We start from the raw sequence: 18109 nt of genomic DNA, 5'->3' as shown, positions 1-18109 counted from the left end.
CTAGTGGCAATAAAGAACCTAATGGGTCGCATATGGGACTTGGAATCGGAGGACGAAAATGTAATTAGTGAGACACTTAATAATAATTATCTAGATATATGTTAGGCGAATTCCGCAGGTGCACGGTTTCGCTTGTAGTAATAAAATATCGATCCCATAGGGAACGTATGATAATTTGGTTAGAATTTATTGTCTTTATTACATTCGTCTTCTCAAAGTTTATAGGAAAACGTTTATGGTTTGAAATGGTTTAAATTGGTTTAAATTGGTTTCTAATCCTAATTTTGGTTACAGTTAAGATTACAACATGTAGAGATTAAGTTTAGGTTAAAGTAGAATTCGAGACTTGTTTACACAAAGCAAGAAAACAACTTATAACTTTGATAAGATTATTAAGATGTAACAATTTATCGATTAACACAATTAATAGGCTTTGAACTGTAGAAATCTCTCTGGATCATAGCAGATTTCTACCTTAATCAAATTGGTATTTATATCCGATAAGCCGACCTAACGATCATATCTTCCATAAAAACTAATTCTTTCAAGTGTTCAACTAAGTTTCCTTGTAATTATATGAAATGTATACGTTTTAATGAAAACACCAGAACCTTACTTCGAAGGTAACATCAAAGTAACAATAGAAGAATATATTGAATTGAAAAGATATATTATTAATTGATTATAAATCGAATCAAGTTAACAGAGAAGAAAAAACATGGATAGCATTTTGACGAAATCTTTGAGTTCCGGGTTATCAATCTTTCCCTCAAACTCCGTAGGTTTGTCAAATCCTTTTGCGCTTCAGCCGTTAGTTCCTCTCGTTGAATCTCGGAATAGAGATGGATCGTCTACCACCAGAATGCAACTTATCTTCGAACCAAACTTGAACTCTAAACGACAACAATAATAACTACATATTGTGTCTTAAACTATTTACACAAACTTGTAACTTTATAACAAGTTTGTGTAACCAAACTTATGAACTAGAACTACCAACATAACAACATTGAAATAATCAACATTGCACCACCTTAATTCTGAAACTTCTTCATCTATTTATAATATTCCAAGAGGTATGTTTGAAGCGACATGTCGATGCCTCTATCCGGATGAACGGATACGTTGTTTGGAATTAAAACATGTGAAAACTGTGCAGGATCTTCGCTGTCGCAACTGAGATTATTAGAATCTCAGTCGCGACCTGGGCTTGAGGGAGATTGCTGACGAAAATGTATTTCCGGTGCTGAAGTGAGCGTGTCGCGATCGAGATATTGGGAATCTCGGTCGCGACAGGGACTTATGTTCCCGCTCCCGACTGCTTCCCAACTCCTCGTATCGGTCTTCTGATCTTGCACGTGTTTTTAGCTCGTAAATATGATTTTCCTCTCGTTTTTGCTCCGTTTTAGCTCCTATTTAGATTTTACCAAATAATTAAGTACCTTGCATAATAGAAACAAATATTGACGTAAAAGTATTCTGAATGAACGTAATCAACATAATTTTCATACAAAACTGAAGTAAATATCGATGTTATTTTAGGTATATTTTGGGCTTAACAATATAATTAGTTATTATTTAGATAATAGTAAAGTGTTTATTTAATTATCTAATTAGGAATCCTATTCCGAATAAGATTCCAATTATTTAATTACCTAATACAACTGGGATTAGGGTTTTGAGAAGTCTATAAATAGACTCCCTAACCCCATAATTCAGCCAACACTAAATAAAAGGGCTAGAGGAATCGTTCTGCAACCGTCTCGGCTAATTACAATCTTTCTTACTCTCTCTTTGATCTCGTATCGATTTCTGTTAGAGGCAATCATTACGATTACTATTATTAAGGTTGATTACTGATTAGTTATCTTTTTCTGTGTTGTTTCTTTTGTTGTTCGTGATACACGGATTAAGAGTTGTGGGCACTTCGTTTGCAACCGTAGATAGTTCTTCACCGAAGGTATTACTTTCTATCCCTCTTTATATGAAATAACAATTAACAGATCTTGGAAAAAGGAAATAGATAAAATAGATAAAATTTTATTATTCCGTTGCGCCTAGACTTGTCTATTTTCCTACAAATACAACCCACCAGAACCTCAACCAGACCCAAATATCCACCTTCATACCTGAAGGACTACCATGTGGCCCTCATTCAGGGTAAACAACTACCACCACCATATAAGACCACATATACACTTGACAAATACCTATCCTACTCAAATCTAAACACTGAAAAACAAGTCTTTGCCATAAATGCAACATGTTATTCATAACCTAGATCATACAAGGAAGCAAGTCAAGATCTCAACTGGCAGAGAGCCATGAATGAAGAACTAGTGGCATTGGAATCAAACAATACATGGGAATTGACAGAGTTACCTGAAGGGAAGCAAGCAATTGGTTGCAGATGGGTTTTTAAACTCAAATACAACACAGATGGGAGCATAGCCATGTTCAAGGCTAGGCTTATTGCCAAGGGCTTCACACAGAGAGAAGGAATAGATTTCACAACCACATTTGCACCTGTTGCAAAATTTACCACAATTAGAGTTCTGTTGACAATAGCAGTGGCAAGGGGATGATTTATTGAACAAATGGATATTAACAATGCTTACCTTCATGGTGAATTGCAGGAAGAAGTGTACATGGTGCTCCCACCATGAGTCCAAGGCACTACACCAAATCAGATGTGTAGGTTGAGGAAATCACTTTATGGTTTGCGTCAAGCAGGGCGAGAATGGAACAAGAAGCTTACTTCATCAATCAAACAGATGGGATTCAATCAATCAACATCAGATCCGTCTCTGTTTACATCAGCTATTGATCAAAACACATACATTGTCCTGCTCATCTATGTTGATGATGTAATTGTCATAGGGAACTCAATGTAGCACATCAACTTTGTCAAACAAGGTTTGGACTCACTTTTCAGCATCAATGACCTTGGCCCTATTCATTACTTTCTGGGATTCGAGTTTGCTCGAAATTCCAAAGGATTACACATGTCCCAATGCAAATATACCCTCGAATTGCTTCATGACACACAATTTCTCAATTGTAAACCAGCCTCATCCCCAGCATTACCAAACCATAAACGCAACCCCAAAGCAGAACCACTCACAAACACTACTAGCTATCGCCAATTGATTGGCTAAATGCTATACATAACACACACCAGACCAGACCTTTCATACATTGTGAATCAACTGTCTCAGCACCTATCTGATCCAACTACTGATGATCTTCTTCGAGCACACAGCGTGCTCAGATATCTCAAAGGCACAATTGGTCTAGGTCTCCTTTTCCCTGTTGAGAGTACACTTCAACTTCAGGCTTTCAGCGACTCTGATTGGGCCTCCTGCCCAGAATCCAGTCGATCCCTCACTATTTATGTGGTATTCCTTGGCATCTCCCCTATCTCCTGGCGCTCTAAAAAGCAAAATACTGTTTCACGATCATCATCGGAAGCAGAATATCATGCCATGGCGTCCACTTCCTGCGAATTGCACTGGCTTACAAACCTGTTACGAGATTTTCTCGTACACTCTCCATCGGCCTTGCTATTTGTGATAATCAATCGGCCCAGCACATTGCACAAAATCTGGTGTTCCATGAGCGGACAAAACACATAGACATCGATTGCCATGTGATCCGTGAACGAGTTCAGTCAGGCATAATTCGCTTAATGCCTATCTCCTTAGTGCTCCAATTAGCGGATTTGTTCACCAAAGCTCAACATTCGCCCCATCTGCGTTTCTTGTTATCCAAACTTGGCTTGTTTAATCTGTACCAAGTCAAGTTTAAGGGAGGCTAATGAATTCAGATCAATTGCCCCAATTGCCTCTCTCTCTCTCTCTGTTTTCTATTTTTTCCAATTTCAATTTCCCTTGCTAGGGTTCCTAACGGTAACCCTCAATTCTCAAATACCTTCTAGAAACATCTCACTCATCCTTACCATACACCCCGTCGTACCTCATCTACCCTCACCAGCTCATCACACTGTCCATTTGCATCAGAATCACCGTACCTATTGCCGTTGGAGATCGACCAAGGACTGAATGCCACCTCATGGAATTTGTTATTCTACATGTGCAATTTGTTATTTTTATTACATGTAACCGTCTTTCCTATTTTGTCATGTTGCTTTTATATCTTCTTATATATTGTAATGGTTGTTCTTCTTTCTTCTTTAATGAGAATTACAGAGAAAGATATTTTACAATCTTTCCTCATTCATCTTCTTACAATAAAAAAAATTAAGTTTAATACTAATTTAATTAGCTAATGATGGTTGGTCTAAGTGATAAAGAGTTGGATGTCTGCTTGTTAAGTTTGAGGTTTGATTCCTCACTCCATCAAAATTTAGTCCTGATTGTTAAGTAATTTAGGGTTGGTGCTTATTTTGCTTGCCAAATCATATTCAGTTGCTAGTAGATTTTTAGGAACAAACAAGTACTGGACTTGTGAGAAGAGGTGAAAGTTAGAGGTTGATGCTTGATTTTAGGAATGGAACATGTGAGAAGAGGGAATTGTGTTTCAGGAATCAATTCAAGGATTGAAATTTGAATTGAAGTTTCATAAGGTGCTAATATTGAACAACCATTCAGGAATTGAAGTGTTAAGGAGATTCTTCTCTAGCTTCAGGATTTTAAAATTGCTAAACTTTGATTGTGGTCAGGGGCGGATACAGGGAGGGGGTCCGGCAACCGGAATCACCATGACCAGGTGTAGTTTTGGTCCCTTGTCTCCACAAAACTTGAAGTTGTGGTAGTTCCAGCTCCCGGTCTCCAAGAAATTTTGATGGTGCTAATAAATTGGTTCAGGTCTGTTAGGTATCTCCAAATCCAAAATTTTAAATTTTTTTTTACCTGTTAGGTCCTCTTTAAATCCAAAATTCTAATTTTTTTTGCCTGTTAGACCTTTTTTAAATCCAAAATTATAATTTTTTTTTCCTATTAGGCCCTTCTTAAATCCGTAAATTTTTGTAGCCTGTTAAGTCATTCTTAAATACAAATTTCTAAATTTTTTTTTGCATATTAGGTCCTCCTCTCTAAATCCGATTTTTTCCATTATTAGACACAATGTAGCTTAATTTTTGAGAAATTTTACATTGGTTCTTGATCACTCAGATTATAATACATGTATATACAAAAAATTTGTGAACAAGTTCGATTATAGCATCCCACCATTTTATTTTCAAGCCCGCCATAAATTTTTTGCCCAGCCCGCCATACATTTAAATTTTTTGCCCAGCCCGCCTAAAATTTCTCCCCAAACCGCTCCAGCATCCCGCCTAATTATAGAGACCCAGGGTCACACCCGTTCCCGGCCGGACCGTCGGGTCCCGGGTCTCTCCGGTTTTTTACTCATTCAAATAACCGGACAAGCTCGGACCGGCTTCCTCGCCGTTTCTGGTTGAACCGGTTGGACCGGCCGATCCGGTCCAAACCTGATAATATTGGTTATTTGTCATACATAGGGAAAGTCCTCATCTCTGAAGATTGTTATCTTCTTGTTTCCTGTTTTGAGAGAGAACTGTCTTTCTATTATTATCTTTGAATTTTTGCAATGTCATATGTGAAATGTGTAGTGTGATGGCATATATATATGAAATGTGTAGTGTGATAATATTATCTATATCTTTATATCAGCAGCAAAAATATGTAGTGTGATGTTATATATGAAAATGTGTATTGAAAAAAAAAATTCATTCATTTGTGTTGGCCCTATTTAAGGAACCACGCAAATGAGTAACTATTTGCATCACCCCAATTTAAGGATTGGCGCAAATAAACTCATCATTTGTGTTGGCCCTCTTTAAGTGCAGACGCAAATCATAGAATCATTTGCATCGATGACTGACCATCAATATAAACACATTTGCATCTGGCCAATGGCCGATGCAAATAGACCAATGCAAATGACATTTTTTCTATTAGTGAAACTTGATTATTATGGTGTTGCTATATATTGTAGGAAATGAGTAATTAATTACTTCCCTTTTATTCGCTTGCTTACAAAAATCAAAGAACCAATCGATCGCATTGTTAAAGAGACCAACAGAAGTAGTAAGCCCAACAAAATTCCAACATCGCACGACATAAGGAAATGCAGCAAAGAAGTGCCAATTGTACTCCACATCCACCTCACATAATGAACAACCAATGGGCACAAAGATACCCTTAATACGGAGAAGGGATCTAAGTGGTAAGCAACACGAATAAAATTTTCACATAAAAAGCTTGATCTTGAGGGGTAAATTAAGATTTTTTAATAAAGGCGGGTAATTAGTATTGGCAGTCACAAAAGTTTGGACAGTATTCTTAAAATGTTACAAAAGTTCAATTTGTTAATAAAATTACTTAAGTTTACTTTTGTCTGAATAAAGCCACTTCAAAGGTTTTCAGACATTTTTTTTCCACCGTAATTGCTGACGTGGTATCTCAGCGTCACATTAGCGCCACCTGGCATAGTAAAAGAACTTAACTATAAATTTTAATTGAGAATCCATATGCCACGTGGGTTAATTTGTGGTTAAAAATTTAACTGTCACTCCTTATTTACTTTGGTTAATTTGTGGTTAATTTTTTTAATGTGCCATGTAGCGCTGAAACATATGATTAGATGCAACGTAATCAACTCCGATGAAAAAATGACCGAAAAATGTGCAAAGTGACTTTACTAGGACAAAAGCAAACTTAAATGATTTTATCATAAATTAAACTTATGTGACCTTTTTAGAGACATTGTCCAAATTTTTGGAACCACTAATACTAATTACCTTAATGAAGACCAACCAGTAATTAAAGACTGATTATGAATAGTTGCATCTAAGAGACAGTAACCAGATTTAGAAGAATATATGCCATCTTTTATAAAGTTCCAAATAAAATCTATAATTATGCTGCGCCTAGGCTTGTCTACTTTCCTTTAATAGGAAGATTCAAGGAATTGACTATGATGAAACCTTTTTAGCAGTAGCAATGCTCACATACAACAACAACAACAAAGCTTTAGTTCCGAAATGATTCGGGGTCAGCTAACATGAACCATCATATAAAACCGTGAAATCAAGTCGTGTCAGCGACACAAATTCGCTCCCTCCACTCTGTCCTATCCACTACCATATTTTTCTCAATTCCCAGTAAACTCATATCACTCTCGATCACCCTCCTCCAAGTTTTCTTAGGTCTTCCCTTACCCCTCACCACTACATCCCTTTGACACTCTTCGATTCTCCTAACCGGCGCATCAAGCGCTCTACGTCTCACATGGCCAAACCACCTTAGTCGGTTTTCTCTCATTTTATTCTCAATAGATGTGACCCCTACTTTTGTCCTAATTATTTCATTACTCACCCGATCCTTTCTCATATGACCACACATCCATCTCAACATACGCATCTCCGCCACCGACATCTTATGGATGTGGCAGTGTTTCACTGCCCAACACTCCGTACCATATAACAATGTTGGTCTAATTGCCGTCCGGTAGAATTTTCCCTTCAATCTATTAGGCATGCCGGGGTCACAAAGGAAACCCGTAGCACTCTTCCACTTTGACCAACCAGCTTTAATCCTATGAGCAACATCTCCATCTACTTCTCCATCCGTTTGGATAATAGATCCTAAATACTGGAAGCAATCCGAGGCCTGAACAACTCTCCCATCTAGGGTGATTGTCCCTGCCTCCCTACTCCTATGGCCGCTAAACTTACATTCCAAATATTCTGTCTTACTTCGGCTCAACTTAAAGCCTCTAGATTCTAGAGTTTGTCTCCACAGTTCCAACTTCCTCTCCACTCCTTCTTTTGTCTCATCAACCAACACAATATCATCTGCAAACAGCATGCACCATGGTATACCATCTTGAAGTGAACTTGTTAGTTCATCCATAACGATGGCAAAAAGAAATGGGCTTAGTGCGGAACCTTGATGCACTCCAATCGTAATAGGAAACTCTTCAGTCTTCCTAACACTAGTACGTACACTCATGCATGCTCCCTCATACATGTCCTTTATGATGTCAATATATTTCCGCGACATGCCTTTCCTTACCAAGGCCCACCAAAGTACTTCCATTGGTACCTTATCATATGCTTTCTCCAAGTCAATGAAAACCATATGCAAGTCTTTCTTCTTATTTCGATAGTGCTCCATTAATTGTCTCATTAGATGGATGGCTTCTATAGTTGATCTTCCCGGCATAAAGCCAAACCGGTTTATTGAGATCTTCAACGTCCTCCTTAGCCTTTGTTCGATCACTCGCTCCCAAAGTATCATAGTGTGACTCATTAATTTGATTCCCCGATAGTTGGCACAATCTTGGACATCGCCTTTGTTCTTATACAAAGGGATTAAGATACTTTTCCTCCATTCTGATGGCATCTTATTGTTTCTCCAAATTTTGTTGAAGAACGTCGTCAACCATTCGATTCCTCTTTCTCCCAAACATCTCTAAATCTCAATTGGGATGCCATCAGGTCCTACTGATTTCTTCAACTTCATCTTACTTAATGCCATTTTGACTTCACCCTTTTGAATTCTCCGCGGGCATTCATGATTTATCATATCGTGATGGATACTTATATCTCCAACATCTTGTCTGCGATCTCCATTAAATAAGTCATCAAAATAGGACCTCCATCGTTCCTTGATATCCTTATCTCCAACTAGGACTTTCTGGTCCACATCCTTCACACATTTAACTTTTCCGAGATCTCGAGTCTTCCTATCTCTCATCCGAGCAATTCTATATATGTCTCTTTCCCCTTCTTTCATATCCAATCTTGTATACAGATCCCGATTCACCTTTGCTCTAGCATCTCGTATGACTTTCTTTACTTCCCTTTTAGCCTCTTTGTATTTTTCGTAGTTCTCATCACTCCTACATTTCCCCAATATTTTATAGGATTCTTGCTTACTTTTTACTGCTTGTCGTACTTCTTCTGTCCACCAAGATGTGTCCTTACCCAGTGGCATGCTACCTTTAGATTCCCCTAGAACTTCCTTCGCTACTTCCCTTATACTATGCTCCATCTTAGTCCATATCGAATCTATATCTAAATCCATATTACAAGTCCAAACATCTTTTTTGGTCATCTCATCCACAAATTTTTGTTGATTCTCCCCTTGCAATTTCCACCACTTAATCTTAGTCTCTACTTGTGGAGTTTGTTTTCTTATACATTTCCTACTTCGAAAATCAAGCACCACTACTCTATGTTGGGTTGTCGTACTCTCACCAGGGATCACCTTACAATCAATATAACTCTTTCTCCAAGCACTTCTTACTAAGAAGAAGTCAATTTGGTTCGCATTACCCTCACTCCGATAAGTCACTAAGTGGGATGTTCTCTTCATAAACCATGTGTTCATGATACTCAAGTCATAGGCTGATGCGAATTCCAAAATATCATTTCCTGCTTCATTCTTATCTCCAAAACCATATCCTCCATGAACACTCTCAAACCCATCTCGCCTAGAACCCACGTGTCCATTGAGATCACCCCCCAGTACCATTTTTTCATCCTTAGGATGTTCTCTTCATAAACCATGTGTTCATGATACTCAAGTCATAGGCTGATGCGAATTCCAAAATATCATTTCCTGCTTCATTCTTATCTCCAAAACCATATCCTCCCTGAACACTCTCAAACCCATCTCGCCTAGAACCCACATGTCCATAGCTGCATGGTATGACTATAAGATATCGCAGATAGATGTTAAAACTGCTTTCATGAATGGAAAGTTACTCGAGGATGTCTACATGGCACAACTAAAGGGTTTTATCGATCCAAAATATCCTGACTGAGTATGGAAGCTTCAGAAATCCATTTATAGGTTAAAGCAAGCGTCTCGATCTTGGAATCAGAGATTCAACGAAGCCATCACAGAATATGGACTCGTGTAGAATCTTGATGAGCCATGTGTGTATATAAAAGTTAGTGGGAACGTAAAAAATTTCCTAGTGTTGTATGTCGATGATATACTCCTTATTGGAGGCGATGTTACAACACTACAAGGTGTCAAGCAGTGGTTGAACAAGTGCTTCACAATGAAGGACCTAAGAGAAGCTGCAACAATATTAGGGATCAGAATCTACAGAGATATATCCCGATGGATTCTAGGTTTAAGTCAAGCCTTATACATAGACAATGTTCTTAAAAGGTTCAACATGGACAAAGCAAAGAAGGGATTCCTTCCTATGCACCACGGGTTGAAACTGAGTAAGAAGCAAAGTCCTAAGACCAAAGAGGATGGAGCATATGCAAAAGATTCATTATGCATCAGCTATATGATCTATCATGTATTCCATGTTATGTATGAGAATTGCTATTTTTTTGCATTATGCATTAGTTGTCGATACCAATTAGATCCCGACGAGGAGTACTGGACAACGGTTAAGGCAATCCTAAAGTACCTTGACCGAACAAAGGATGCATTCCTGCTGTTCGGAGGACAGTAGGAGCTGGAAATATCGGGCTACACTGATGGAAGTTTTATGCTGATCATGATGAATTCCAATCACAATCTGGATATGTTTTTTTCCTGAACAGCGGTGTCATTAGTTGGAGGTCACCAAAGCAGCCGACTATTGCAGATTCTACAATGGAGACTGAGTACATCGATGTATATGACATTACAAAGGAAGCGGTTTGGATCAAGAAGTACATAACCGATTTAGGACTAGGTAAATTTGTCCTAAGATCAGTTTATGTTTTCTGTGATAATAACGGGCCATAGCACAAGCACTAGAGCCCTACTCACACAAGAGATCCAAACGCATGCTTAGGAAATTTCACTATATTCGAGAAATCGTGAATAGATGTGAAATATCATTAGAGAGGGTTGAGACAGAGGACGATGTCGTTGATCCTTTGACCAAGGCGCTACATCAGACAAAGCATGATGGTCACACTAGAAATATAAGAATTAGGGCAATGCCTACTTGGACCTAGGTCAAGTAGGAGATTGTTGGTGTGCCCTAGTTCTTAGGCATTGGTTTTATGCTATGTATTGAACATTATGTATATTGTTATAAGTGTTTTATAGATAAATGCATTAATTCGTTCTATTTATATCTTCTGCTATAAACATGAATAAAGTATCCATTTGTTGTTTTTCATAAACTTGTCCGATGCCTATTCTATTCATGGGAATGAATAAAACCAAAGGTCTATACGTCTAGTATTTGTGCAGTAGTGTTGAACATACGACTGCAATACTTGTATAGTAAGATATGGATATAGGTACATGTTGATGTAGCTCCATACAGGACTGGACCGATCCGCTCTAGAAAGATTCATGGTGGACGTGGCATTGATTTGTCTATATGTAGAACTCTAGTATCTCTAGAACTGATTTTATTATAGTAACTGACATGGAATCTGGTTCACTTTGATATACGCCTAACAGGTTCTTAATAGGATGCCAAATATGGGTATGTTGGGTGAATCAGTGAACATATTGTTGCGGATAAGTGAAGTGAAGGAATTACCACTTACTTAATGGCGAGCTGATATCACTGGCCACTTGATAAGTGGAATTTAAGAAGTCTATGACCATACCCTGATAAGTAGTTTTACTTATCTGATTCATCAGTTCACTTTCGATCAAAAAAATATCATAAACCACACAGAGAATGACAGCCACCATGTCTCTGGTTTATAAATCGATATGCAATTTGTAAGAGATACTGAGAGATCATCTATTGGGTTTCATGTCTCTTTGAGATGGCTAAAATAATGTGTATCAGTTGGGGGCTGTAATGGTTTGCTAGAACCCGCTTAGGATCATTGGGCTTTAGGACCATGACTAACTGAGGACGGATCCATAGGATCGTACACACACAACTGTTGGGATCCATAGTAATAAATACATGTTGTGTATTTAATCAGAAAGGAAGCAGTTAATTAATTAACTGTGGGGACTAATTGATTATTTGTTAAATAACAAGTTAATCAATTTAGTATTAAAATTGATTATAGTTAATTAATAAACTTTCTAATGTAATTAATTAGTCAGTTGATTAATTAGATTGCATCGGTAATTTATTAGTGGGATTGATAACTCAATTAAGTTCTTCCGAGCCTGAATGGTAACTGTTGGTTATTCTAATTAATCGAATTAATGTCAATTGAGTTAAATAAATATTCTTGGATGTTATTTATGAGATTGAATTAATTAGGAGTTAATTTGCAATTGACTAAGCCTTTGTTTTTGAGTTTGGTTGGAGTTGAATGGGGGTGAGAGTTAAATGAGGTAATGGAAATGGAAGGGAATTGATGGAAATGGAAGTTAAAAATTAACCTTATTTGGGAGTTTTATAGAGTGTAAAATGAAAGTTACAAGTTTAATTTCGTTTGGAAGTTCAAATAGGAAGGGGAATTAAAGTTAAATTTAAACTGCAGAGATAAAAAATAAATAAATTTTTACGTTACTTCCATTAACCTCTGATTTGAAGGTTAGAGTTTGAATGTTAAAGGAAGTAACCATTTAACTTTCATTAACCTTAATTTACTCTAAAAAAAACTCTCAATTGAGGTTAATGTGATATTTAATCTTCCAGTACTCTCATTACCTCCATTAACCTCCTCCCAAAAAAGTATTTAAGGCCTAATCATAGCCTACATTCTCAAAATTTCGGCCAGCACCCTAGTCTTCATAGTTCGGCGTTCGTCGATTTCCTTTCTTGCTCAGCTAGCACTAGTCTCATTCCAATAGAGTTGGTACACGAGACCTTTGGACAATCAAACAACTTGTGGATTTCTTCAGACATCTCTAGAAGAAATTTAACTCGTAAGTTTTTTTATAACTTTTAGGAAAAATGATTTAAGGTCCATGGTAATCTAACACATTCTATGAATTCTAAATAATTTTAAACCTTAACATTCCGCTGCACATCTTTATACCATGACTGGAAACACTTTTGTTATTTTGTCATTTTGCAATTCATGCAAAAGCGGGGTGCGATCATACCAGCACTAATGCATTGGATCTTATTAGAACTCCGAATTTAAACGTGCTTGGGTGAGAGTAGTACTAAGAGATGTGATATCTTAAAAAGTCCTCGTGCTGCACCCCAAAACTTTATAAGATCAAAAAAAAATTTCCTGCAAAAGCATGTCATCTCTATTGAGACATATCGTTGATTTCACAGCAACACATACGTAGATACTTGGGGAAATTACACAGAAAAGCCTTTATAAAAAGTAATTTACAGTTATAACAAATCATATTTTGTATTTTGTCAATTAGGAAGTTATCAATAAATGATTGGTTAGAAATGGTTAGAGAATGTTGAAAGATGATAGAAATTCAAAAATATCTGATATTTTTAAAATAAAAAATGATATATTTGATATAATACTAATAAAATTATTAATTTAATTAAATTATAAATATTTTTATCATTTCTGATCTTTATGTAAAAGACTAGTCTTAGTAAGAGGGGGAAGGGTTAAGGATTTACCCGGTGTGAGATATCACATTGTTCGAGGAACCCTAGATGCTGTCGGAGTAAAGGATCGTCAACAAGGGCGTTCTAGTGCGTTGTAGATTCTTATCCAAGATACTTCATGTATTTAAGCATAGCCCAATTAGCTAGTCAGGCCTCTGGCTTAATGGGCCTGCACATAGAGGGTAGGAATGGAAACCCAAGAGTGCTTCTAAGTTTTCAAAAATTCACAAATTAACCCTTGTTTTCTTCCCCAAAATTCCCAATCCGCCGAGCTCGATCGCACGCACCGAACTCTGGATCCACTTAATATCAGTTCTTTTTTTTTTAGCCCCAAATAGAAAACCCCAAACCCCATTGATATTGTAATTTTACGTTCGTATAAGAATCCTAATCTCCCCGCAGTCTCCACTGTAGAGGTTGAGAGCGATGGATCAAAATGAAGAGCAGGAACATGAGGTTTACGGAAGTGAAATCCCTGACGAGGGAGAGATGGACGACGAGATGGACATGTCTGCTAGGGCAGAAGAGGATGACGACCAAGCTCCTAACTCTAAGGTTCCTCCTCTTTCTTTTTCTCTCTACTTCGCTTGGGATTCTTGGTCTATGTACCTGATTTTCTTGTCCTCTTATATGGATTAGGATTTGGAGGACATGAAGAAGAGACTGAAGGAAATCGAAGAAGAAGCTGGTGCTCTTCGCGAAATGCAGGCTAAGGTTGAGAAGGAGATGGGCGCTGTTCAAGGTATCTTTCTTTCTACTTAATTTGTGTATATTACTCTCGCTTACTTCTTGATTTTATGGGTTAGAGAACATCTATTCTTTTTATTTAGTTGTGCTTGGATTTATATTTAACTTGTATTAGCCTCCATATATTGATTGATATGGTCGCAGAAACTCAATTTTAGGGAATTACATTTTTGTGTATTTTCTTCTGGTGAAATGTGAATTTGTGCTTTATGAATTTGGACGACAACAGAAACTCAAATTTAGGGAATTGCATTTTTGTGTATTTTCTTCTGGTGAAATGTGAATTTGAGTTTTATGAATTTGGACGACAATAAATCCAGGTTTTTGTAATGAAATTGGAATTTTTCAATTTACATTTCTAGCTAAGTAGCAAAGAATTACTGGCAACTAGATAATATCTCATGTGTTAGCTGCTATATGCATATATATGTGTGTTTATATTCTTGATTTAATTAGTTTGTTTATTGTTATCTTTATTGTCTCTCATGTGTTTCCAACTCCTTGAAACATGTATAAAGATTCTTCAAGTGCTTCCGCCTCTCAGGCTGAAAAGGAGGAGGTGGATTCCCGATCAATTTATGTCGGTAATGTGAGGGCTTTTTATCCTTTCTCTTTTTTTTTTCTTATTACATATATTATTTCTGTATATAACTGGTTAATATGTATGCAACTTGCACTAGTATTTGCAAGTACCATTTAATGGTGATCATCTCATGCTTTTGAATATGCAAATTTAGTTTCACGGTTAACTGTGTTTCCTTGAGCAATCTCTTGATCATATGTTCTTATGACTGCCACACACTGTATTTATCAACCACTGATCCAAATTCTTGAATTCAAACATGTATGCTATTTCTTATTCATTGGTTGTTTTAGTTACCTGCGCGGATATATGCTGATGCAACTTGGAAGCGAGTAGTTTCTTTTTCTATTTTCTACATATTTGATTTATTTTGCAACTTTGAGTTGGTTACTTGGTTTGGTGTGGGAATAATCAATAACTTTTTTGCATTGACAATATTCTGACATTTTATCAGTGTGATGCTCTGGAAGAACTGCATGTGGAAAACTTAATATTATTGCTTTTCATGTATGTTTTTTACTTCAGGTAAGCTGCTGTAATGAAAAGCTAATATCATTGCTTGTAATTTATGTTCTTTACTTCAGGTAGATTATGCATGTACACCTGAAGAAGTACAGCAGCATTTCCAATCCTGTGGAACAGTGAACAGAGTGACAATTTTGACTGACAAGTTTGGTCAACCAAAAGGATTTGCTTATGTTGAATTTGTAGAGATTGATGCTGTTCAAAATGCACTTTTGTTAAATGAATCAGAACTTCATGGCCGTCAGTTAAAGGTAGTTTAGATTGTTCTTGTTGTCGTGCCGTTTAGAAGCTCCCTCAATTGCCTTATATATAATTGTGGTGGATCTGATGTATGCTTAGGTCTCTGCCAAGCGAACCAATGTTCCTGGAATGAAGCAGTATCGAGGAAGGCGCCCCAATCCACATCTTGGGTTTAGATCGCGAAGGCCCTTCGCTGTAGCTGCCCCTTACCTTCCCCCATATGCTTATGGGTAAGCATCTAAGCATCTTTGTGTCTTCTAACCACTAGGTTGATATGGAAAATGCTAGAAAATTATCACTGAAATTTAATAGAGCATTTATTGTCTTTCAAACATGTGGTTAAATTAACAGTAATACAACATGGTTTATCTGGTGTGATTGTTGATCTGTTCTTCATCAGTGTTTTTAGCTTTCCAGAAAAGTTGTCTTAATTTCTGAAAGGACATATGTGAATATTGAAAACTTGGATTAAAAGGCTGATATATTTGAACCAATTAAAAGGAATAAGGTGTTGAGCAGCCACTTTTACCTTTTTTTTTACTCTTAAGTAAGCACTGTTTCTCAATCTGCAATGGTGATGTCATATGATACATAAAGCTTCAAAATTTTGAACTTGAAAAGGTACTAGATGATGCTTCTAGTGGCTAAAGAAAAGAATTTTTGTAATGTGACTTAGTGTGATAGAATTTTACTTTAATCTTATTGACATTTTCATAATGTATTTGCTTGTCATGATTGGAAATAGCATTAATCATATCTATGGTTTTGATCGCTTGTCGCTGAATCTTTACTATAGGAGAAGGGGTAAAATACATCTATGGCCCCTGATCTATAACACTACTAATATTATGGCCCCTAAACTTCATTTCATGACATAAAATTTTATCATAAACTTCATTTCATGACATAAATGTCCTTGAACTTTATGTTATACCAACATTGAAGTCCAAATCAAAGAAAATCTGTTAATTTTTTTTGTCAAAATGATGACTTGGAAATAAGTAGTTGACCATAATCAAGTAGCATGGATAAAATAAAAAATCATGTAATGAAACTTGTCCAGCTTATAATTTCGTTAATTTTTTAAATGGATTTTCTTTTGTTTGGAATTTAATATTAGTGTAAAGTTCAAGGACTTCTATTTTACAAAATGAAGTTTAGGGGTCTTATTGTTAGTAGCTATAGTTCAGGGGCCATGGAGTATTTTGCCCACATGAGAAGTTCTAGCAAACCGGCTAGTTTGAGTCTCTCTGAGTTATGGCTTGATTAGATGAAGAATGTTTTGATTCCTGTTATTGATTGTTGTCAAGTCACATAAATGAATTTCTTTGTTCCAAGATGATCATATATTAGCCATCCGTATACTGAGTTGATTTATTGCCCGACGTTTTGATCAATTTAAATTATCAATTTGCAGGAGAGTTCCAAGGTTTCGGAGACCCATGAGGTACAGGCCATACTAACGAGCAGTGGGTGTATGAATTGGTAACATATTGGAGTGTATGTGGGGGGGACAAGAGAGGACTTGTACCAATATTTTCATGGCAAAGGCCAGCCTGATTTTTCTCAAATTAATCGCTTCCTGGAGCGCTGTAGTATTGTTCATCAATTAAATCTTACACTTGCCTTATAGAGTAAATGGACGCTGGATGTTCAAATGTTGTGGAAATGTTATTTCTTTCCTAAATGTAGTTTTCAATTTATGATCTAAGATTTGAAGTTTCTTTTAGCGAGATGAAGTTGTAACTTCTGGAAACTCTTAATAGACCACGCAAAGCATTTATAAATTTAGTCAAAGTTAATTATTTTATGCTCAATTCTATATCTAATTGAAGTTTAGTTAGCTGTGCGCAGTTTGTATCCGCCTGTTTTGTGCAGAAAACCTTCATAAAATAGCATGACTCTTAATTAGAAGCATAAGTGTTGATTATGCGAGTTTCTGTGGGACTGCTTTCAACTGTGAATTATTTTATTTTATTTTTATTTTTATTCAGGAGGTTATTTTTTTATTCAACTGTGAATTATTAATCTGCTTGCTTGGATGACTCCAATTTAAGATAATATATATTTATTAGATTTTTTTTGTTCTTTTAATCGCAGGTGTCCTTTGGTTATTGATTGAAATTCTCGTATATTATCAGATGGTCCGTCCTAAATGGAGTCCTCTGTTGGATGGGTTTCCTGATATTTTGAGTGGATCATGCAGTGTGTTGCAGTGTGTTACTATAGTTCAGGTTTAGTCTCAATGGGAAAGAGATCGGTCTTATCATTCCCAGACGTGGTCTTGGATAGGGATGTCCTCTATCTCCTTACCTTTTCATTTTCTGCATAGGTCTTTCTCAGTTGGTTAAGAGTGCTGAGGTTAGAGGCGATCCGCATGGTATACGTATTTGTACGGGAGCTTTTGTTCTTTCAGATGATAATATGTTCTTTTTTTTTGAACCAACATGACTAAGTGTGCTACTATTCAAGCAATCCTTGAGCAGTTCGAAAATGAGTATGCTGTTATTCAAGTTATTCTTAGCAGTTCGAAACTGATTTTGGACAACA

General features: G+C 36.7%; 1 protein-coding gene and 1 pseudogene across 1 annotated transcript; both read left to right on the top strand.

Moving 5' to 3' along the window:
- The first annotated feature begins 12969 nt into the window (after positions 1-12969).
- On the top strand, positions 12970-13088 carry LOC136215791 (5S ribosomal RNA; annotated as a pseudogene).
- Positions 13089-13707: 619 nt separating this feature from the next.
- LOC136227246 (polyadenylate-binding protein 1) lies at positions 13708-17369 on the top strand. The gene is made up of 6 exons (XM_066015913.1): positions 13708-14019; positions 14104-14206; positions 14730-14800; positions 15379-15570; positions 15659-15789; positions 16977-17369. Exons 1-6 carry the CDS (start codon positions 13891-13893, stop codon positions 17020-17022), a joined length of 672 nt encoding a protein of 223 aa, XP_065871985.1. The 5' UTR covers positions 13708-13890; the 3' UTR covers positions 17023-17369.
- The last annotated feature ends 740 nt before the right edge of the window (positions 17370-18109 follow it).

The sequence above is a fragment of the Euphorbia lathyris genome, chromosome 1 (genome assembly GCF_963576675.1).
Source record: "Euphorbia lathyris chromosome 1, ddEupLath1.1, whole genome shotgun sequence".
NCBI classification, from domain to species: Eukaryota; Viridiplantae; Streptophyta; class Magnoliopsida; order Malpighiales; family Euphorbiaceae; genus Euphorbia; species Euphorbia lathyris.
Note: the sequence above shows the minus strand (reverse complement) of the source record. Positions and strands in the feature narration are given on the sequence as shown.